The sequence below is a fragment of the Rhamphochromis longiceps genome, linkage group LG6, assembly GCF_057381845.1.
Source record: "Rhamphochromis longiceps isolate RC_006_pf linkage group LG6, R_longiceps_female_GT1.1, whole genome shotgun sequence".
Lineage (NCBI taxonomy): Eukaryota > Metazoa > Chordata > Actinopteri > Cichliformes > Cichlidae > Rhamphochromis > Rhamphochromis longiceps.
Genome location: NC_140562.1, coordinates 6,053,545 through 6,077,058, shown reverse-complemented (window position 1 = coordinate 6,077,058; position 23,514 = coordinate 6,053,545). Strand labels below are relative to the sequence as shown.

At 40.9% G+C, this 23,514-nt stretch overlaps 1 protein-coding gene across 2 annotated transcripts in view; it reads left to right on the top strand.

The window, feature by feature from the left end:
• vegfc (vascular endothelial growth factor c) overlaps nucleotides 1–23,514 on the top strand; it is a 107,392-nt gene that overhangs the window by 64,256 nt on the left and 19,622 nt on the right. Inside the window, exon 5 of one of the 2 annotated variants that reach the window (XM_085409017.1) lies at nucleotides 18,919–18,974. In XM_085409017.1, the coding sequence (XP_085265143.1) occupies nucleotides 18,919–18,974 (56 nt within the window). Of the gene's footprint in view, nucleotides 1–18,918; nucleotides 19,062–23,514 lie in introns of both variants that reach the window. The other variant, XM_085409016.1, reaches the window with a different exon arrangement.

The following is a 23,514-nucleotide window of genomic DNA, read 5'->3' as shown; positions in this document are numbered from 1 at the left end:
TGCCTAGAAATTCTCTATGAACAGAACTGGTGTCAAAGCGCAGCCCTCACTCGGTCCAACACCCACCAGAAATGAGTTATTGCTGACAATGTGGACCAAGCTCCTGCAACAATTACAGAGCTCAAATGGCTAATAGCAACAGGCCAGACACCCCATGCTTCCCATGCTCCTCCCACAGGATACTCCATGGGACCAAATTGAGTGCCTTCTCCAAATCAACAAAACACATGTAGAGTGGTTGGGCAAATTCACACACAGTCTTATATATCCTTGAGAGGATAAAGAACTAATCAAATGTTCAGCAACCAGAGAACAAAAATCGCATTGTTCCCCCTTTATTTGAGGTTCGAAAGATGGATTAACATTCCTCTACAGTACCCTGCCATAGACCGTCCCAGGGAGGCTGAAGAGTATAATTTCCCTGTAGTTAACCCTCCGATACCCCATCCTAAAGATGGTGACCACCACAGCAGTCTGATAATCCAGAGGAACCACTCCAGAGTGCCACATGATGGAGTAGAGTTGCGTCAACCAAGACAACCCTGCAACATTCTGGGCCTTCAGAAACACCAATGAGTTGTTTAACTGCCTCAATGATTTTGCCCTAGTGATGGGCAAGTCTTCCCCCTCATCCCCATACTCCCTTCCACCGCCCGACTGTCTTGTCAGTTGAAGTCAGCAACATCCCACCTACACTATACACCATGTGAGTAGAACACTTCTTTCCCATCCTGAGTCTCCTGATGGTTTGCCCAAAATTGTTTTGAGGCAGGCTGAAAGTCTTTTTCCTTGTCTCACCAAACTCCTCCCTCACCTGGGGTTTGGTTAAACTATTACTTTAGCTGCATTCCGCTTGGCCTGCTGGTCCACATCTCATTTAGGAATTACCACCACGACAGGCACCAACCACCTTGTAGCCCCAACTCCTTCGCAGCAGCCTCAAACAGAGGTGCAGAACATAGTTCATTTGGACTCAATGTCCCCAGCCTCCCTCAAAATCATTTTAAAGTTCTCCTAGAGAACATTATATCAGAATTTTTTATTTAATGTTCATTACATGTTGTTATTTGTTTACATATTATATTATATAATAAATTGGCTAAATGCACACATATAAGCCAAAATTATGACCACTAAAAGGTGGGGTAAGTTACTTGTGCAGTCTGCATATGTCCAGTCACATGCAAACTATCATTGTTCACTGAACAAACTGCTCTCCCTCATGGACAATTCATCTCAACCACTCCATTCAACACTACTGAGCCATCAGAAATCCTTCCCACTTGTGATTTAACCCTGCTACTAAAAAGAACACCTCAGGAAATCATTCCCACCATTCTCTGTAAAGCTGTAACATAATTCTTCTTTCTGTGACAGGCATGCCACAGAAACGTATGCCCGACAGAACACACCTGTTAGGCAAATGTTTTCACACATACTTTTTCATACATGTAATAATAATAATAATAATGTATACTTTATTAATCCCCATGGGGAAATTACTTGTTTTTCTCTGCATTTGACCCATTCACTCAGTGAAGCAGTGGGCAGCCACTAAGCAGGAACCCAGGGTGCAGTATGTAGGGACGGTACCTTGCTCAGGGGTCCCTCAGGGTAGCCGTTCAGTGGATTCGAACCCCCGACTTTCCAATCATGGGGCGACCACTCTACCTACTGAGGTATCCCTGCCCCCATGTATTTCTGCATTATACCCTTTTGCAGTTGTTTCTTCTTTATGGTATACATATTATGTGTTAATGCAATTTGCACTGCTCGGTTGCACTCCTACCTTTTACTCATCACTCAGGAAAAAATTGTCATAGTATAAGGCCTATAGCACTTGGAATGTGGCGTTTATTTATTGTACACTGTACCATTTTTATTCTTTATCATGCTACGGTAACAGAAAAATGTATCTATGATTGTCATGTGTATGTTTTTTAAAAGACAGTCACTTCTAGTCATAGAAGTGACTAGATGACAGAAACCAGCATGACAATTTACCTGCTAGGAAGCCTTTGGACAAAAGTTTGCCCCACTGACTACCTCCTGCCTCAAAATATGAACTCTAGCCTCTTGAATTCCATATCCTGCAACCACATTTCCTGTGCTAAAACAATACTTACAAATTTGTTTATTTAGAAGGAATAAATAGTAATTGTGTTAATGCCAGAATCTAAGACAATGAACCACCACAACAGAGGCTCTAATGTGCTACATGTAATGTGCAAAAATCTCAATGTATTTGCACCCATTCAAACAGCCCAAACAGTGGAGATTGGTGGACTGTTTCTTTTACAACCCCATAAAAACAAGATCACTCTCATAATCAGGAGAAAGAATCAGAATCAGAATACTTTATTAATCCCGAAGGAAATTAGGGGTATATTTTCAGACAAAACCTAAGCCATTGTTTATCTCTATCTAAAGACCAAAAGATAGTGTAGGATCAGTTTTTGGTACATTCCATGGTCATTTCACCTGTGTCTTTCTTCATCCGTTTGAATCTGTATTTTTACTTTGTCACATGACAAAGCCGAAAGAGAGATTGGCTCAAGACAGCCAACCGGAAAGCTTGGCTTATAAAAAATATTGCTAAGCTCCATGATCCACCATTGCTGTAAAAACAATGGTCCATTGGCGTAAAAAAATTTGATGAACTTTCAGCAGCTCTGGCTTAGAAATAAAGAAATGCCATTTCCTTAAATCCATTTGATTCCAAATTACAATGCAGAAATGAGAGAAAATCACCCAATTGCATTAACATAGCCTTACGAGGCTTTTTAAAATATGAGCTGGTAAATGACTATCTTGACTGTTTCTTTGTCTTGCCTGATTCTTGTTATAATGTGCTTATTTTTGTTGAAAAAAAAAAAAGAAAAGACACTCAGTAAAGCCGCTACTCCTCAATGTCAAACAGGAGCCAGTAGAGGTGGTTTAGGCATTTGAGACCTCCTGGAGACCTCCTGAGTAGTGATGATAAATTCGATTCTTTTTACTGAAACAAGTTTGAATAAGTCACTCACCAAAATGAATCGTGTTTTTTGAGTCACTTGAGTCACTGAGTCAGTTGCCCAGAGAGTGCAAAAAATTTACATTTTCACTCAAACTTAATTTGGTTCTCTTTTCATGTATATCCTACTGCTAAGATGATTGAAAAAGAAAAACAACTATTTTTATAGAGCAAAAAAGAGCAAAAAAATTTAGATTTCTACAGGGAAAATGTATTTTATTTATTTTTATTTTTATTTTATTAGTATTTTCCTCAAATGTGTCAAATATATATTTTGTCATCTAAATGTCCACTGAGCTGTGAGCCAGGGGGTGGTAATGCACCTTAACAACCAAGAAGAAGAAGCTGTGAGCAAAGGAGGGGGGTGGGGGGGGAGTGAGTGAGAGATTTGCTTATGCTACGATTCAGCACAGGAAAGGAGGGGGTGGGTGAGTGAGTGAGTGAGTGATTCGTTCATTCTACGATTCAGCACAGGAAAGGGGGAGGGGTGAGTGAGTGAGTGACTGAGTGATTCTTTCATGCTACGATTCAGCACAGCAAGGGAAGGGGGTGAGTGAGTGAGGGATTCGCTTATGCTACGATTCAGCACAGGAAAGGAGGGGGTGAGTAACTCAAATGTGCTGTTAGCAGAGCGATGCTACTGTGAACTGAGGAGCTAATTCAAATTCAAATTCAAATTTTATTTGTCACACACACACAACCATACACAGTATGACATGGGGGTGAAATGCTTGTAGCTGTACAATGCCCGACCATTAAATGACAGAAGAAAAGTTCTACAATATTTACAATTTACTACAAAAATTTACAAATTAACTTAGGAATTTACAGTAAAGAATGTGCAAATAGCAGAAGAGATTATAAAGATAAGGATTATAAATTATAGGAATTATAGGATTATAGGAAATGTGTGGTGGTGCGTGTGGTGACGTGTGTGAGAGTCCAGTCTTATAGTGACGTGTTTGGGAGAGTCCAGTCCTACACCTGGTTCAGGCCCCGAATAGCCTGGGGGAAGAAGCTCCTCTTCATTCTCTCTGTTTTGGCCTTAAGGGAGCGGAAGCGCTTCCCAGACCTCAACAGTAAGAAGAGTCCATTGTTGGGATGGGAGAGGTCCATCATAATCTTCCTAGCTTTGGACTTGCACCGCTTGGTGTAGATGGACAGCAGGTCAGGGAGCTCTGATTGAATGATGCGTTCTGCCGAGCGCACCACCCTTTGCAGATCTCGTCTATCCTGCTATTGTCTTGATGTGAACTTTCTACTCAGGGTTTTTTCTTCCAGTTCAGAGCAGAAATGTTTCTGTTAAGAAACTGGCTGTTGTTTTTTTCCGCACAATTTTAATTACAAGCTAGATATATTTCTACTATTGAAATTAGTTTGCTAACAGCAACAGGGATGAGTCAGTGAATGAGTCATTTGGGCTTGTGAATCATGATTCACGAGTCAGTAAAGTGATTCTCGAGTATTGAATGATATGATTCGCATATCACTACTCCTGAGCACCTAGTAGGTGAAGTGTTTCAGATATGCTCTGGAGGAGGAGGAGACCCAGGAAAGAGGGATTAAATCTCTTGGCTGGCTTGGGAGTGCCTCAGTATCCCTCCAGAACAACTGCAGGCGTGGCAAAGGTCTAGGTACCTCTATCCCAACCCAAGCCTGGATTGGGTGGATGGATAGATGAATGGATGGCACAGTTTTTCTAATATTTGCTCTAATGGTCTGAAAACTTGTTCTTCTTTCACTTTAACTTTAATGTTTCTTTTTCTTTCTTTTTTCCTTCAATTTTTTGAATTAGAATGATTATTGTTCAGAATCAGAATCAGAATCAGAATCAGAATACTTTATTGATCCCTGGGGGAAATTATTTTTTGTTACAGTGCTCCATTTTAAACCAACATTAAGACAAGACAGACAATACGCTAACTAAGAATAGTACAATATATACATATATATACATACATACATACATAAGTCACTTATAAATAAATATTTGGAAAAGAAACATGTGTAGCTGTAGCAGCAAACAGTGTGTTAAGTGGATGCGTTGTACAGGGAGATGGCCACAGGCAGGAATGATTTCCTGTGTCGTTCAGTGGTGCTTTTCGGTAATCTCAGTCTCTCACTGAACGAGCTCCTGTGACTGACCAACATGTCATGGAGTGGGTGGGAGGTGTTATCCAACATTGTCTTTATCTTGGACAGCATCCGCCTCTCCGACACCACCTTGAGGGAGTCCAGCTCCATCCCCACAACATTGCTGGCCTTACGGATCAGTTTATTAAGTCTGTTGGCATCTGCGACCCTCAGCCTGCTCCCCCAGCATGCAACAGCATAGAGGATCGCACTGGCCACCACAGACTCATAGAAAATCCTCAGCATTTTCTGGCAGATGTTGAAGGACCTCAGTCGCCTCAAAAAATAGAGACGACTCTGGCCCTTCCTGTAAAGTGCTGTGGTGTTTTTAGCCCAGTCCAGTTTATTGTCACTTATTCACTTATATTTATGAGGTCATAGGAACAGAACTGGCTTGCGTACACATTTTGTGATGGCCAACAGTTTTCCTGGGACTTGTGAGAATGAAATCGAAATAGGAAATGGAAGAAGCCCTCTTCAGGTGTGTGTCTGCTTGAAATACACTAATACACTACAAATTGGAGAGTAATGACTTGCTCAGATATGGAAGGCGAAGTTATATGTCTCCTATACCTCAAGACTAGATTTAAATTCGGGAAAGTAAGACAGTTAAGATTATGTTTGTAGGTAAAAAGTAGTAAGTGTATAATATGATGATCTGCCCAAAGATCTACTAACAAAATATAAATCACGTATATTTAGACTTCAAACCCATTAACCAACTTTTTACATTTAGTCCATAAATATTTGAACAGTAGATGGTGAATTTGTTTTCATGTCTGGAGGTTGTTGTAACTCTTCTGTACAAATATGGAGACACATATATGTGCACAAACGCAGACAGTGAAGTTAAACAGGTTATAGCTGCAAAAACTCATGCATCAACATGAAGCACACAGATATGTTTCACATTAGGTGAAGTCCCCTCTGCTCACGCCAGAAAGCTATCTCTCTCTTTCTATCACTCTCTTAAACTTTTCCTTTCCCTTTCCACTTCATCCTCTAATACTTTGTATGTGTGCTTGTGCATCCAAACCACTGCAGCTCTAATTGAAACCATGTTGGGTCTTTTTTCACTGCCAGACGCTTTCACGACTTCAAACAATTTCCCTGTCTGCAAACACACTGTTATCCATCTCTGTGTCTAAGTCAATGGTTCCCCTAAATATGGCATTTCAGATCAACAATTTTTACATTCAGGTGGTTTATAATTGATCATGTGTGTTTCTATGTACAATGTTTTCAAGGGTAATATATTTTTTTGTTGGCATTTTCTAAAAATCCAAACTAGGTATCTGATTTCCAGAGTAATTCACAGTTCAGTTTATTTTCAGTTACATAAATATTAAAAGATTAATAACAATATTTAGTTACTTATAACATAATGGCTTACAAGTGTTCTACATTATATGTAGGAGTAGCATCATTATAAATTGATACCTTCCCTTACAGCCAGAAAAGGGTTTTGCCACCAGTCTTAACGCCTCTGCATCTGTTTGCCATTTAGTCTCTTATTATACAATAATTTACAACCCCAATCCCAAAGAAATTGGGATGCTGTGTTAAAATGTAAATAAAAACAGAATGCATAGAGTTCTGAATGTCACGAACAAATGTTTTATTCACAATAGAACACAGAAAACATATCCAACAGTCAAACTGAGAAGAAGTACAATTTATTTTAATTATTATTTTGAATTTGATGAAATACTGTGATACAGGGTAATGTTTATTACTGTGGTATTGCAAACAAATGCAGAACCCAGGCAAAAAAATTAGGCACACGAATCAGTTAAAGACTTTATTCAATCATGATATGTTTACAAACAATGATACAAATGTTTACAGAGATGAACAAACAAACAAAAACTCATGAATGAGCCTTTACTTAGGCAAGAGTCAGAGATTGACTTAACACAAGGATTACATTAACTAGAACGAGAGAAAATGGAAACTGGCAGTGAGAAGCTGGGCAAGATCTGGGAGGGAGGAGAGGGAGGTGAGTTTAGCAACATTTTCCACAGGCTTCCTGTGAGAGCAGGAAGGCTGTGTGGAGTGGCTCCTAACTAAACATACAGTTTAGTTGGGATGCCAGGCAACAGGAGATAAATGGCATCCAGCAGAGGTTGGTGAATGCACATGGAAATAGTTTCTGAGGCAGGCAGGGTTAACACTGGAGACAAAAAAAGGTATGGTATCACACGGGAACAAGTAGCAAGGAAAGAGCAAACAAACTGGCCTGTTTACCACACAAGGTGAGCTGATAATCTGGTGGAGTCTGGATTGGCAGGGGAATAATGTGAGATCAGTCCTAGCAAGACTGGAGACAGAGCAATACTGGAAGAGCATATGGGACAAGGATGCAATCCATAACAACAGTGTTCAGTGGCTAGTGGTTCTGAGAGCTGACTACAGCAACCTCCCTGAACAGGATTCAGTAACCATCACAGTGGCAGACTGTGCCAAATGGAACAGCTGCTAGTAGATGAGACACACCTGGAATAGCTAACTGAAGGCCAGACAGTCCTAATACCCAAGGATCCCATCCCACTAGCAGCCAATAACCTGCCTCAGTACCACATGATCAGGCATCATAGCAGCTAAGATGAACAGGGACATGGCTCAATACATGAGCAGGCCACAGAAAGGAACTGGCAGGAACACCAGAAGGGGCCACCAGCTCCCGGTAGACAGAGCAGTCGCCTAAGACTGCAAGACCAGGCTCACCAACCTGTGCATCACCTGCATTGACTAGAAGAAGGCCTATGGCTCAATGCCCCACCCATGGATCCTGGAATGCCTAGAACTACACAAGATCAACAGGACGTTAAGAACCTTACTCAAGAACTCAATAGGTATGTGGCGAACAACACTCAAGGCCAACTTCAAGCCAACTGCACAAGTCACCATCAAGTGCTGGATTTACCAAGGAGGTGTTCTGTCCGTACTGCTGTTCTGCATAGGGATGAACCCCCTTAAGTGAGATCATTGACAAGACTGGCTACAGATACCGACTATGGAATTGAGCATGCGTCAGCCACCTCCTGTACATGGATGACCTCAAACTTTATGCCAGTCGTGGATGAGACATTGATTCACTGATTCAAACCACTAGGATCTATAGCAATGACATTGGAATGTCATTCAGACTGTTGAAGTGTAGTCGACTGGTAACAAAGAGAGGGAAAGTAGAACTTAGGGGATTGTACGACTTCGGGGACAGCTACAAGTACCTGGGAATCCCACAGGAAAATGAGAACCATGGCAAGGCTGATAGGAAAGCTGCAACCACCAAATACTTGCAAAGAGTAAGGCAAGTCCTGAAGAGTCAGCTGAACGGGAAGAACGAGATCTGGGCAATCAACACCTACGCCCTCCCAGTGATCAGATGGGATAATAAGATGAAGGTGCAGATTGTGTAAAGATGCCTCTGAGACAATCCAGCAGATAACAGTAAGGTGCAAGCAACCAGGGCATACATGGAATGCCATAATCAAGTGGCCACCATAGTATACAGGAACATTTATGTCAAGTATGGCCTGGAAGTCCCAAGGCCAAGGTGGGACATGCCCCCCAGAGTGGTGTAGAATGACTGAGCTAAGATCCTGTGGGACTTCCAGATACACATGGGCAAAGTGGTGATGGCTAACCTAGTGTTGGATAAGCAGAAGAAGATAGCCACAGTAATAGATGTAGCTATACCAAGTGAAAGCAACATGAGAAAAAAGGAAAGTAAGAAGCTCGAGAAGTACCAAGGGCTGAAAGAAGAGCTTTATAAAATGTTATCTCAGATTGTATTTTGACAAGTCTTTGAGCTTGATGGTTTGGGTTATGCTCTGACATCCACTGTCAACTATGGGACCTTTTAAAGACAGGTGTGTGCCTTTCCAAATCATGTGTAATTAACTGAATTTAGCACAGGTAGACTGAAATCAAGTTGTAGATGATCTGCGGAAACATAATGCTCAATTTTGAGAGTCATGGCAAAGACTGTTACCTATTTAAATCAAATCAAATCACTTTTATTGTCACATCACATGTGCAGGTACATTGGTACAGTACATGTGAGTGAAATTCTTGTGTGCAAGCTTCACAAGCAACAGAGTTGTGCAAAATACAATAACGTAAACAAGCAAAATACAAGAATGGCTACATCTGAAACTAATAAATATATGTACAATATATAATAGTATATGCATTTCTGGATGTGTATACTAAATATGTTTCTACGTGTGTGTGTGTGTGTGTGTGTGTGTGTGTGTGTACACATATTTTACTAATTAAATAGAGTAAACAATAAAATAAAATAAAATAAAATGGGGATCTAAGATGGCGCCGAGTATGGCAGCCTCGTCACGAGCTCCCCCAAGCAACAGCTTTTTTCTGTGTTTAATTTTACTTTTCCTTCATTTTTTCGCGAGTAGCACATGTCTCCTTGTGTACGACCGACAAACCTTACTGGACATAAAAGACGGTCTTTCTTATAACTTTCCGGAGTTCAAGGTTTGCAACACGGACGCTCCATTTTCAGACCCCCCATTCATCTCACCTGAGACGCCTTTGTTCTCTGTCCCTGGAGGCCGCAAACGCCGACGCAGAGGGAGAAGATCTGGCGTTCTGGTTCGACTGAGACGGCGCACTAACAGACCACCGTTACCCAGTTTATTACTGGCTAATGTGCAGTCTCTGGAGAACAAGCTGTGCGAGCTTCGGGCACGGATCTCATTCCAGTGAGAGATGCGGGACTGCTGCGTGATCTGCCTCACAGAAACCTGGCTATCGGACAAGGTACCGGACTCCGCAATACAACTACCGGGGTTCTCTGTGCACCGCGCGGACAGGTCACAGGATCTTACTGGGAAAAGCAGAGGCGGTGGTGTATGTTTCATGATCAAGAACAGCTGGTGTGATTATGCGAACGTGCACCCGGTCAAATCCTTCTGCTCACCGGACCTGGAGTACCTGATGATTAAGTGCCGGCCATTCTGGCTACCGAGGGAATTTACAGCAGTGATTATTACGGCTGTTTACATTCCCCCAGAAGCCGACACTGACCGAGCACTCAGGGAACTGTACAGCGCGATCAGCAGTGAGGAAACCGCACACCCAGAGGCGGCGTTTATCACAGCCGGGGACTTTAATAAGGGAAACCTGAAGAAAGTCTCACCAAAACTCCACCAACACATCCATTTCAACACTCGTGGAGACCGGCTACTTGACCACTGCTACACCTCTTTCCGGGATGCGTACAAAGCCCTCCCCCGCGCCCCATTCGGCCAATCAGATCACCGCTCCATCCTGCTCCTGCCCGCCTACAGGCAGAAGCTGAAACGGGAGGCTCCAACACGTAGGGCGGTGCACCGTTGGACGGACCAATCGGAGTCTGCGCTGCAGGACTGTTTTGATCACGCGGACTGGGAAATGTTTCACGTGGCTGCTAGGGACATTGATGAGTACACAGACTGAGTCTGCGGATTTATCAGGAAATGCGTGGAAGATGTCGTCCCATCCAGAACAGTTAAATCCTTCCCAAATCAAAAACCCTGGATTAACGGAGATGTTCGCGCGGCACAGAGCACCGCCTTTGCCTCCGCGAACACATCGGACTACAAACACGCACATTACCAACTCCGGAAGACGATCAAAGCAGCCAAACGTGAGTACAGGGACAGGGTGGAGCAACAGTTTGACAACCCTCGGAGGATGTGGCAGGGACTAAACACGATCGCAGACTTTAGAGGGGAAACCAGCACACCGCAGACCACGGCCTCTCTGTGTGAGGATCTAAACGTATTCTACGCTAGATTCGACACAGCGAACACCATGAGACCGGACAGTGTGCGCACCGCGGATGACGTCAGTGCGCACACTGTGTCTGAGGAGGATGTGCGGAAGTGCTTCAGGAAGGTGAACGCGCGCAAAGCTACTGGTCCGGACGGGATTCCCGGCCGCGTCCTCAAGTCATGCGCGGCTCAGCTGGCTGGAGTGTTCACGCACATCTTCAACCTTTCCCTCTCTCTGCCTGTAGTCCCAGCCTGCTTCAAAATAGCCACCGTCCTCCCTGTACCCAAATCCTCCACCATCTCCTCATTGAACGACTGGCGACCTGTAGCCCTGACCCCCATCGTAAGCAAATGCTTCGAGAAGCTGGTCAGGGACTTCATCTGCTCTGCACTACCCGACTCACTGGACCCTCTACAGTTTGCATACCGCCACAACAGGTCCACTGATGATGCCATAGCCCTGACACTACATACTGCCCTGTCACACCTGGAGAAGAGAGACACGTATGTGAGAATGCTGTTCGTAGATTACAGCTCAGCATTCAATACCATCGTTCCCTCGAAGCTGGACAGGAAACTGCAGGATCTAGGACTGAGCAGCTCCCTCTGCAGCTGGATCCTTAACTTCCTGTCTGACAGACGCCAAGTGGTCAGACTGGGCAGCATCACCTCATCCCCCGTCACACTGAACACTGGTGCTCCACAGGGGTGTGTACTGAGCCCTCTCCTATACTCACTCTACACCTACGACTGCACAGCCACTAACAACTCCAACATCATTGTGAAGTTTGCGGACGACACTACAGTGGTGGGTCTTATCATCAATGGTGATGAGACGGCCTACAGGGAGGAGGTCAGCACCCTGACCCACTGGTGTCAAGACAACCATCTCACCCTCAATGTCGCAAAGACAAAGGAGTTGATAGTGGACTTCCGGAGGTGCAGAGAAGTACACACCCCCATCACCATCAACGGCGCTGCTGTGGAGAGAGTGAGCAGCTTCCGGTTCCTTGGTGTACATCTGGCTGAGGATCTTACGTGGTCAGTACATATAAACAAAACAGTGAAGAAGGCGCAGTAGCGCCTCTTCTTTCTCAGGAGACTGAAAAGATTTGGCATGAGCCCCCGCATCCTCAGGACCTTCTATCACTGTGCCATTGAGAGCATCCTCACTGGATGCATCACCACCTGGTATGGCAACAGCACCACCTACAACTGCAAAGCTCTCCAGCGAGTAGTGCGGTGCTCTGAACGGATAATTGGAGGTGAGCTTCCCTCCCTCCAAGACATCTACAGGAAGCGCTGCCTGAGGAAAGCGGGGAGGATCATCAAGGACTCCAGTCACCCCAGCCATAAACTGTTCAGACTACTTCCCTCGGGAAGCAGGTTCTGCAGCATCCGGTCCCGAACCAGCAGACTGAGAGACAGCTTCTTCCACCAGGCCATCAGACTGCTGAACACGTCATAGACACCTCACCTTCACTACTGGAACTTCAACATTATGCACTACATACTGTACAGTAATGCCACTGTTTTGCACATGTCCCAACTCAACTATCCCTAATATTTATGATATATTTTGTTTTTATTTGTAATAACTTTGAAAGAAATTCAAGCAAGCTTTTTCCACATTGTCATTATGGAGTATTCTGTGTAGAATATTGAAATAAAAAATAGAAAAATTGGCATTTCCTGTGAAAATGCTGTGTAGATGCTGTAAAGCTGAAGCTGTTTGCTAAAACTAGCTGAAAAAGCTGAAAAGTTGCAAAAAGTGTAAAAACTTTGCAGAAGCATAAGAACTTTGCAAAAAATGTAATTACTTAGCAGAACTGCAATAACTTAAAAGAAACATGATTCTTGGCAGATATTCAATAAAAGAGCAGAAGTTATATTGTAAATATTGTAACTTAGCAGGAACATGGTAACTTCTCAGAAATACAAGAATTTAGGAGAAATACTATAAGATAACAGAAATACTATATTTAGCAAAAATACTTAAACATTACAGAAATACTATGATTTAGGAAAATACTACAATATAGCTGAAATACTCTGATTCAGCAGAAATACTGTGATTTAGCCGAAATGCTGCAATTTGGCAGACAAACTATGATTTGGCACAAATATTATAACATACCATGATTTAGCAGAAATACTATATTTAGTAAAAAAAAAACAACAACTATAATTTAGTAGAAACACTATGATTTGGCAGAAATACTATGATATAGCTGAATTAATATGATTTAGAACAAATACTATGATTTAGCAGAAAGTAATAACTCACTTGGAAATACTGGAAAAGCAAAATGACCAGCTGAAAAAAGCTGAACATGGTTAAGTTCCCTCAAAACTAATTGTTGTTCACCTGTGACAAATGAGCAGAAATAAAAAAAAAACAAAAAAACAAAAACAAGAAAGAACAGCCAACAAATACACACAATTACAAATATGGACACATATGGAAAAGCAAGTGCACAGACACACACACACACACACACACACACACACACACACACACACACACACACACACAGGATCTCTGCCAGTCACCCAGTCTGAATATATTCAATTTGAATCCTACAATGAGATTTTGCCAAGAAAGGGTCTCTCTCTCTCTCTCTCTCGCTCTCTCTCTCACACACACACACACACACACACACACACACACACACACACACACACACACACACACACACACACACACATTAACTTTGTGTTACACTATCTCATACCGTACATTACCAAATCTCCATTTGCACTATTTGCCTATTTGCACTACTCTGCCTGGTTTGCACTCAATGTCATTTACCCTTATATTGTATATTTAAATGTTCATTTTCTATTTTATCTAGGGATTGAGAGTAACGAAGTTTCTATTCTCTGTATGTCCTGTACATGTGGCAGAATTGACAATAAAGTTGACTTTGACTTTGACACACACACACAAACACAGTGCTTCTGTGAAGTTATTACAAGTTCAAAACCTTTTTCAAATACTGACATCAGCTTTTTTCAGCTTTATATTTTCAACTGTATCTATGACAGCTTGGATCTGCCCAATTTGAATCCACCAATCAGAGATGCTGCTTCTGTCTGCTTTGTCAGGCTGTGTAGTTGTTCCTGTCAATACAGCTGCACCCCTTCCTAACATAGACAGAGACATGGGCTTTCTGCAAAATATTTCTGACATGGAGCATTAACATAACATCTTAGTTCTTTTGCCCTTCTCCCCCGTCCCTCTTCTCAGCTGTTTCTCTTTCCCTCTTTCTTTCTCCCCTTCTTTCCCCCAGTCAAGTCTGTCCTGTATTCAGTAAGTGAAAATAAAATAAACAATAAAAGGTGAATCAAATGGACAATTACAGTAAGGCTGGGATGGTCAATTTGGTAAAGTAAATCTGTTGGGCATCTTTCTTTGCCTTTAGACAATAATTCTGATGGCAAAAGAGCCAAACGGGACAGGCAAGAAAAAAACCCCAAAAAAACCCCCCAAAAAACCCCCCAAACATAACATCTTAGCAAAAATATTGTGACTTAACAAAGACATGATATTTTAACAGAAAAACTATAATTTGGCAGAAATACTATGATTTGGCAGAAATATTATATTTATTAGAAATACTATATTTAGCAGAAATACTATGATTTAGAAAAAACACTATGATTTACCATAAATACTAAAAAATACCCGAAATACTATGTGATAGCAGAAATACTATGAGTTAGCAGAATATTAATAACTTAAATAGAAATATTGGAAAACAAATATTACCAGCTTAACAAGGTGGATTTTCCTCAAAACTACTTATTGTTTAACTAAAACAAATTTTCACAAACTTTAGAAAAACAGCCAGCAGATACGCAAAATTAGAGCTATGGGCACATATGGAAATACATGTACAGAGAGACACACACACATACAGGATCTATGCCAGTCAACCAGTCTGAATATATTTAATTTGAATCCACTAATGAGATGCGGCCTAAAAACGGTCTCTCTCTCTCTCACTCTCATACTCACACACACACACGCAAACACAGAGAGATAGAGAGGATGTGAATAGGGGTTGTTAATAGTGTTTCTTCTAATGTCGTGTCCAAATTCATGGGCTGCATCCTCCTGAGGCCGCATTTGTAAACCAACGTCACAGCGACGCGCCAAAGGCTGTCCAAATTCGTAGACTCCTCCGAATGCAGCCGACAAATGCGTCCTCCTTTTCCCCGAATTTGAAGGATGGTCGGGTGTGTCCTTTGTGGCCTACCATATCCCAGAATTCATAGCGCGGCCGAGCCAAACTCCAGTTTCCAACAATGGTGGTCACTACTAAGTTTTAAAATTACTCATACTACTATTTCTGGGTCACAAAATAAACTTTTAACATATTTTCAGGGTAGAAAGTAGCTGTGTAAACATCAAATATCTGCTCGGTTTATCAAGATATTGCATATTAGCAAAAGTGCTTCGACGTTTTCGGAGATGTCTGCTACCCACCAGCTCGATAGCTAGCCGGGAGCCCGAGAGTCACTGAAGCCGCCGAGAACGGCACAACTCCCAGCACATCATTTTCAGATCACTGCAGACTTTCGCTACTCGGGTTAAACGTAATATATAAGTCACTTAGACAACCTAAAAAATTTATTGTTGGGCTTTTTTCAGTGTTTTGTTTGTTTGTGAGTAAATCGGTTTGGCTGCGATTAAAGTTATTAGATTAGATTAGATAAAATAAAACTTTAGGTGGGTTCCTCCTTGGTTTTTACACAGCTGACTAAACGTCAAACAGAAAACTGATTAAACAGAAGTATGAGACGGTCGAGAATTTACGCCAGTGTCCTGTTATATTTTAGATAGCAAGGAGCAGACGACCGAGTTTATTAAACTCCGCCGAGACAGCGGTGACGCTAATCAGAAGGCTAGACCGTCCAATTTCGCCAGCCATTTACTTCCGGCCTACCCGACCTTCTGAGGACCCGGCCCACATAGACCGCGAAGGCCGGGTCCTCAGGAGGATGCAGCCCATGAATTTGGACACAACCTACGTTTCCAGGTCAGTCAAACAGCCTGGAGCTGCTCAATTTGAATCCACTGATCAGAGAGGCTGCCTGTTACCCCCCTAAACAGCTGCACCTGGTGCAGCCCTTTACACACACACACAGGCACAGAGAGAGTTCATGGCCAAATGATAAAAGGTTAATGAAAAATTCTTGAATTGTGAGTGTCTTCAGGAGTGTCTGAAGATATATTGGCACAAGACAAGCTTCATGTCTTAACTTTGCTTCATTAAGGAGATATGACGATTTGAAAATGCGTCTCATTAGAGAATTCCAGCGCTGATTTTGAACAAGCTCTCCATTGACTGTCTATGGAGAGTATTCAGACTTTGTGTTGCTCTGAGGAGATTTGCAAAAACCTGTAACTCCCACAACAATGATAGTGACATTTTCTGAAAGCCAGCAAAAATACCTACGTTTTGATGTATAATTTGTGGGGTTTGAGTAGAAATTGAGCGAGTAGCAAGAAGTTGTTCGGACATGAAGAGAAAATTCAAAAAGCTCAAGTGTCCACTCTAAGTTAATTGCATAGCAACCATAACGACGCATGTATTTTCTGAAAAATCACAAAGCTGCAACTGAAAACTTGAAGAGGCATTAAATTAAAACGGTAACAGATATGAAAAAGCTGAATCGTACATGGATAGCCCAATAATTTGAGAACGTTTTAAAGTTTGAATGGCGTTTCTACGTGAAAGTATGAGGATGTAGTTAAGTTTCAAAATCAAGCAAGTTTTAGCAGAATTTTGGAAGTTAAAAAGTTAAAAAAGTATAATAGTAATAAGTACCAAAAGTCATAGCAAGCATTAGCAGAAAGAGCAGAACAGTTGAGAGTTTGAACGGTGAAAAACGGCTGAAAACTGAGGGAGTAGTTAAGCGGCAAAGAAAGCAGCAACTTGAACAATAAAGGATAAAGAATAAAGAGAAACAGGAACTCAATAGTGTGGATGCCTTAAAGCATCCACACAACAACGACAACAACAACAACAACAACAACAACAACAACAACAATAATAATAATAATAATAATAATAATAATACATTTTATTTAAAAATAGCACCTTTCAAAGCACCCAAGGACACTGTACAACAAATAAAAACACAAAAACTGGAAATATACACAATAATAAGAATAACAGATAAAAGTTAAGAGCATACAGAGGTTTAAACATAAGCAATTTAAAACAGATGAGTTTTGAGGGTGGACTTAAAAAGAGGGAATGAACTAATATTTCTGAGGTCAGGGGGTAAGGAATTCCAAAGTCGAGGGGCAGAGCAACTAAAAGCCCTGCTCCCCATTGTAATCAGATGAGCGGAAGGAACAGATAGAGAAAGAGAAGATGAAGATGTGAGGCCGGTGCCTCACATCTTCATCTTCTCTTCTTTAGTACAGATGAACTTCACAGATGTGAAGTTCATCTGTACTAAATCAGAGAGGTATGGTGGAGAGAGAGAATGAATAGCCTTAAATGTATAAAGGATTATTTTAAAATGGATGCGAAACTTAGAGAGGTAAATCTGGGTGTCATCGGCATAGCAGTGGAACTGAATGTTATACTTATGAAAAATGTGTCCGAGTGGAAGAAGGTAAAGGATGAAAAGGAGGGGCCCGAGGACAGATCCCTGGGGCACCCTAGTAAATAGAGGAGAAGGCTGAGAAGTGAAGGATTTTAATTGAATGAACTGAGTGCGGTCAGACAAGTATGATTTAAAGCAGGCTAATGAAGTATGACAGAGACCAATAGAAGCTAATCTGCTAAGAAGAATGGGATGACAGATGGTGTCAAAGGCTTCACTCAGATCAAGGAGAATAAGGATGGAGAGGAGACCAGAATCAGCTGCCATAAGAAGATCATTTGTTATTTTTATAAGAGCAGTTTCGGTGCTATGCAGAGGACGGAAACCAGACTGGAACTGTTTGTAAAGGTTATTATCAGTTAGGTGTAGATGGACTTGTGAAGCAACTATTTTTTCAAGAATTTTGAGAGGAATGGTAGATTGGAGATAGGACAAAAATTGTTAAAGTTGTTGGGATCTAGACCTGTTTTTTTCAGGATTGGGGTAATGGCGGCAACTTTGAAAGAAGCAGGAACAGTTCCAGTGGTGAGTGAAGAGTGAATAATAGCAGATATGAGGGGAAGGAGAGAGGGTAAACAGGCTTTGACAAGGACAGTGGGGATAGGATCAAACTGGCAGGTAGAAGGCTTTGATTTGTGGATGAGATCAGCATATCAATTAAAGACAGAAGTTGAAAAACAGAGAGGAAGTGAGAAGGGGGTGGAATTACAACAGAGGAGCTACATTGAGCATTAGGGACCAAGTCAAGGTGTATTTCATCATTTACAAACTGTATTTCATATTTACTTGGGTTATCTCAATCTAATAGTAAGATGTTTTTGGTGATCTTACACATTTATTAGAGTGATAAATATACAAATACTTTTCCCCAGCACTGAAAAAGCATAAACCATCTATTAGGAGGAATGTATTTGTTATAATAATTAAATCCATGACGTTTCCATCATAATCTGTCTCTTCTCTGTCCATATATACACATAATGCGTGTCCAAATTATTATTTTCCTCTTGACCAATTACCCAGACTTGGGAGAACAAATAAACAAAGGCACTCTCATTAAAAATGTTTTAGGACTGCTCATCACTGATGATCATATAAAATACATAAGGTTGAATTAAGTCATTTAATATATTCAAGAAAATTAAATTCAGGATTTTCTTGCATATTGCTAGCACAAAGGTGCAGAAAGACCTTGCACAATGGTTTGTGTGATGGGCTTTTCTTTTGATGCTGCATTTTGCTGCATTCTGAGTGAACCAGTGAGCACATCTATATTGCCTAACACAGAAAAAAGGAAACAAAATGTCAGAACATGTGGATTAACTAAGTACTATCAATCTTTTTTGTCTCCGTCTATTGAAGGTGTCCATTAGCCAACAGGACGTGTCCTCTTGGTCAAACCTGGAGCAACAGGCAATGTAGGTGCATCAGTATCACTGCCAGTATGCATGTCAATCCTCTTCCTCCACTAGTGTTCCCTACAAAGCCCTCCCAGCAGCACACTGGTGAGTGTATCTTTTTTTTTTCATTTTTTAAGAAAATACTGCAAAGTTACAGTTGGTTATTTTACCCAAGCAATTTTGAAAAAAAAAAAAAAAGAGAGAGTAAGAAAAACAACAATTATAGCTGGTGACAGGCATGCAGTAGGCATAAGATTATCATCTGCTTCCACAAAGTTAAATCTGCAGTACTAAGCAGTGTTAATGGTACTGTGGGGTTCTTAATTTTGCATGTAGTTGCACTACTTAAAATCAAACCTCATCACCGAATTCATGTGAAATTAAAGTACTCTAATTAAATCAGCTACTGTTCAACAGTCCAGCCTAGAAGTAATAAATGCATAAACTAGTTTTTCATTATGGCTCTGAAGAAAATGTTTCTAATTTTAGAGATATGCATATTTGTTGTGTACATTGAAGGACATATGCTGGTCAAAAAAGACCGTAATGCCATCCAGAGTAAGAATCTAGTTAGATACCATGTTTTTAAAATGTTTAGTACCAAGTACAATAACCTAATTTTTATCTGAATTTAGAATTTATGTGTTAGGTTTTGTATTGTTGATTGTCATTTATGCTTAGAAATATTTAACCATATATGCTTAGAGGTGTATAATCAATTGTGTAGTGATAGTCTGCAAACTTTGTGTGTATTAGAGAGCACTCTGGGAGCACGAGAGAGGTCGTACCTTGTCTTATTGTTTTATGGTAGGATTAACGTAGCTACGTCTGTTCTAGTCTAAGTGCTTTAACTGCTGGACTTCCTCACCGTGTTATCTAGGGTGAGACTACCCTCTTTTGATGTGTAATTATATTGCCTTCAACGTTCCAGCGAATAGGTTCAAGCTACAAACCTATCATTATGTCTTTAACATGTACCTACAGTAAAACTAATTGTTGTGAGTCATCTGGCATCATGGATAGATAAAGCCTTGTTAGCCTTGATGTAGCCTTTTTCAAAAGGCTACAAGAGCTACATGCCCACAGTGGCTTAAGGGTATTTTCAAAAGTACAGCATGAACTGTTTAGGAATTACAGTTATTTACACATTGTTCCCATTTTAAAGGTTTTTAATAATAATAATGGATTTATATAGCGCTTTTCAAGGCACCCAAAGCACTTTACAATGCCACTATTCATTCACTCTCGCATTCATACACTGGTGGAGGCAGCTACAGTTGTAGCCACAGCTGCCCTGGGACAGACTGACAGAGGCGAGGCTGCCATATTGCGCCATCGGCCCCTCTGGCCAACACCAGTAGAGTAAAGTGTCTTGCCCAAGGACACAACGACCAGGACAGAAAGCCCAGGGATCGAACCGGCGACCTTCCGGTTACAGATACGCTTCCCAACCCCCTGAGCCACGATTCTTGGATGAAAATCTTTTTCATTCATTGTTTGACTGAAGTCTACAACCCTGTGCTATCATAAATGCGTATCTCCCCCGTTGAGATACTCTGCCAGGACTTTAAGATGAGATAGAAAATAATTCATTTATCAAATATTTGGGAAATTCTTTCATCACAATAACAAAAGTGTTATATGATATATAACATATATATATGATATATGTACGATATATATATGATGAAGATATGATAAATATATTGTAAAAAACTATTGAACATGATCTAAAAGAATCTGTCCTTGAGGAAACAGAGCCAGAACCTTTGGAAACATCTCCAAAGGTTTCCAGTTTGCAGCCAACAATAAAGTCTTCCTGATCAGTTTGTTTACTTTGTGGTATCACCAGCTCTGGTGTTGCTCCCACAGGACACCTCAGCCAAGTCGTCTGTGTAGCCTAGTGTAATTTCTGTGTCTCTCTGCCCAACATCCTCTGTGCCATTTCTGCTCTTCATCCCGTGTTTGTATGATTTTAGGTTTGTTCTTTAGCTGTTCCCAGTTTAGGTTATGTTTTAGTTTTGCCCTTGCTTTTGTTGTGTTCACCTTCTGCAATAAAGCTTACTCGCATCACAGCCAGTGCCAGCAGTTTGGGTCCTTCCTTCACTACACCACACGACTGCTGCCACAGCCGTGACAATAGTTGTTTCTGTGTGGCATGTACTTAAGTTACGGAGTGAATTTGTATCTGAACGGCAGTCTTGGAACTTTTTCTGAAAGCCAGGTCTCAGTGAAAATTAGAGCTCTCTTATTTCTCATTGTGTTGTAATCCTGGCTCTCAGCTTGTCCAGTTTATTTTGCGGAGACCTAGAAAAGGGTTTGGACCCCACTGGGTAGTACTTGACACTATGGCAGACTGCAAAGGCCTGGCAGTGTCTCAATGGAGGAGATACTGCATTTGTGATGGCACAGGGTTGTAGACTTCAGCCAAACAATAAGTGAAATAGATTTTCATCCAAGCATCAATAACAATCCTTACATTGAACAATATGTTGTGCAGTGACTGTTGAACCTTTAAAAATGGGAACAATATGTAAATACAGCTGTAATATCTAAACAGTTCATGCAGTACTTTTGAAAATACCTATTGAAAGCATGTATTTTAATCACATAATAATTGGACACAGGGTACGGAGCAAAATTACAAAAGTGGTGTCACTGACAAAACACTACATGTACAACAACACAAGCAAATTCAACTGAGACCAAAAAATTCAACAAAGTCAATAAACTGAAAAAAGGACAAATTAGCAGTTTCTATGAGACCAGTTGCAAAGTTCTAGAATCGAAAAGACAAGTTTCATTTTCATCTGCAGCCAGGTTCATGGCAGAAAGCTAGGCTTTATAGTGCAGGTAAACTACAACACCAAAATTCCTATACAACCTCTTTCATGTCATGTAAGTTATTGTGAGTTGACTGTATTGTAGCCTTGTTTAGAAATCTAATGACTATAATGAAGCCTTTGGGCTGTGAAATATTATTGTTGGTATTTAAGGTTAGAGTAGAGAGATTCAATTAGATTAGATAAAACTATTAGAGGAAATTCAGAGTAACCTTACATGATAACACTATTCACTCATAATAATGAGGATGTCTTTTTTTATGTATGTGTGCAGAGTGGTTTGCCCTGGTGCAGGTGTGCGCAGCGGTCAGTTGAAGAATCCGCATTTCCCATTACGTCGTTGCGCACTTTGTTCTTGTTTAGGGCTTTTTTTCGCTGTAAAAAGAAGTTTTCTTCCCACGCACAGCAGACGCTAATATTTTTTGTCACTTTTTATGGAATCAAACTCAAAGTAAGGTCAGTACTTCCGCGCTTTAAACGCTGCACGCTCATACTCTCTCCCAAAATCGATATGTGATCCATTGTTGATCTGCACACAGCTGTTGTCACCAACGTCGCACTCGCTTACGTCACTGTCATGAGACATTCTTGCAAAAAAATCACGGTTTTAGTAACGCAGTAACGCAGCGTTCCTACGGGAAAGTAACGGTAATCTAATTACCGTTTTTGCAATAGTAATCCCTTACTTTACGAGTTACTTGAAAAAAGTAATCAGATTACAGTAACGCATTACTGCCCATCTCTGGTGCTAAATCACAACAACAGTCATCTCAAGGTGCTTTATACTGTATAGTAAAGTGCTCTAATAGGATGGTATGGTACAAGGTTAAGGGCCTGATTGTTTTAAGACCTTGTATGTGAGGAGCAGAATGTTAAATTTGTTAAATAATTAACTTCAGTCTGTGAGGAGGACTCATCATTTACATGAACAAATTGGAGTCTATTAGGATAGATGTGATTCAAACCACTGCAGCTCAGTACCTTTAATTCCTAGTGTATGCTCTAATCTTTGTAATAAAATATTATGGTCAGCAGTATAGAACACTGCACTGAGGTCAGGTGAAGCACAGAGATGAGTTCATAGAGGCCATAAACAGATCATTTGTAACTTTCACTAATGCTGTCTCTGTACTGTGATGAGTACTGAAACCTTACTGAAACTGCAAATTAACCACTTTTCTGCAGATAATGAGTTAGCTGTTTTAGAGTCTATATGTTGACCTATAATTAGCTTAGATGGTTTTTAAGCAATGGTTTAATTACTGCAGCTTTTTTTCTTGTGGAGTAGCAAACTCATTTTCCAGGTTAAATGAAGATTTTCTAAATTAGTGAGACACCCTTTCCTCTCTAGCTTATAGTTCATCTGCTTTAAGGGGCATGTTTGAGAGTTATACTAGAGAGTCAAGTACTTTTGATTTTTTTAAGAGGTGTCACAGTATTCAGAGTCATACGCAATGACATGTAATACTATTAACAAAATAATCGACCTCGATGGGAGCACAGTTCAGGTAGTTGCTCTTCACTGTGTTGTCCCATGTGATGTAAAAGCTTCTGTCCCATTTCTGATTTGATAGTTTTTGTCTTCTTTCTTCTTTTTTTTTTTTTTGCATATATATCACATTTAAGTCATCATTAAACACAATTTATTATTTGATGCATGCTCAATCATCCAGGTAAGTAAATCTCCAAAAGTTGATTCTGTTCATCTGAACGTA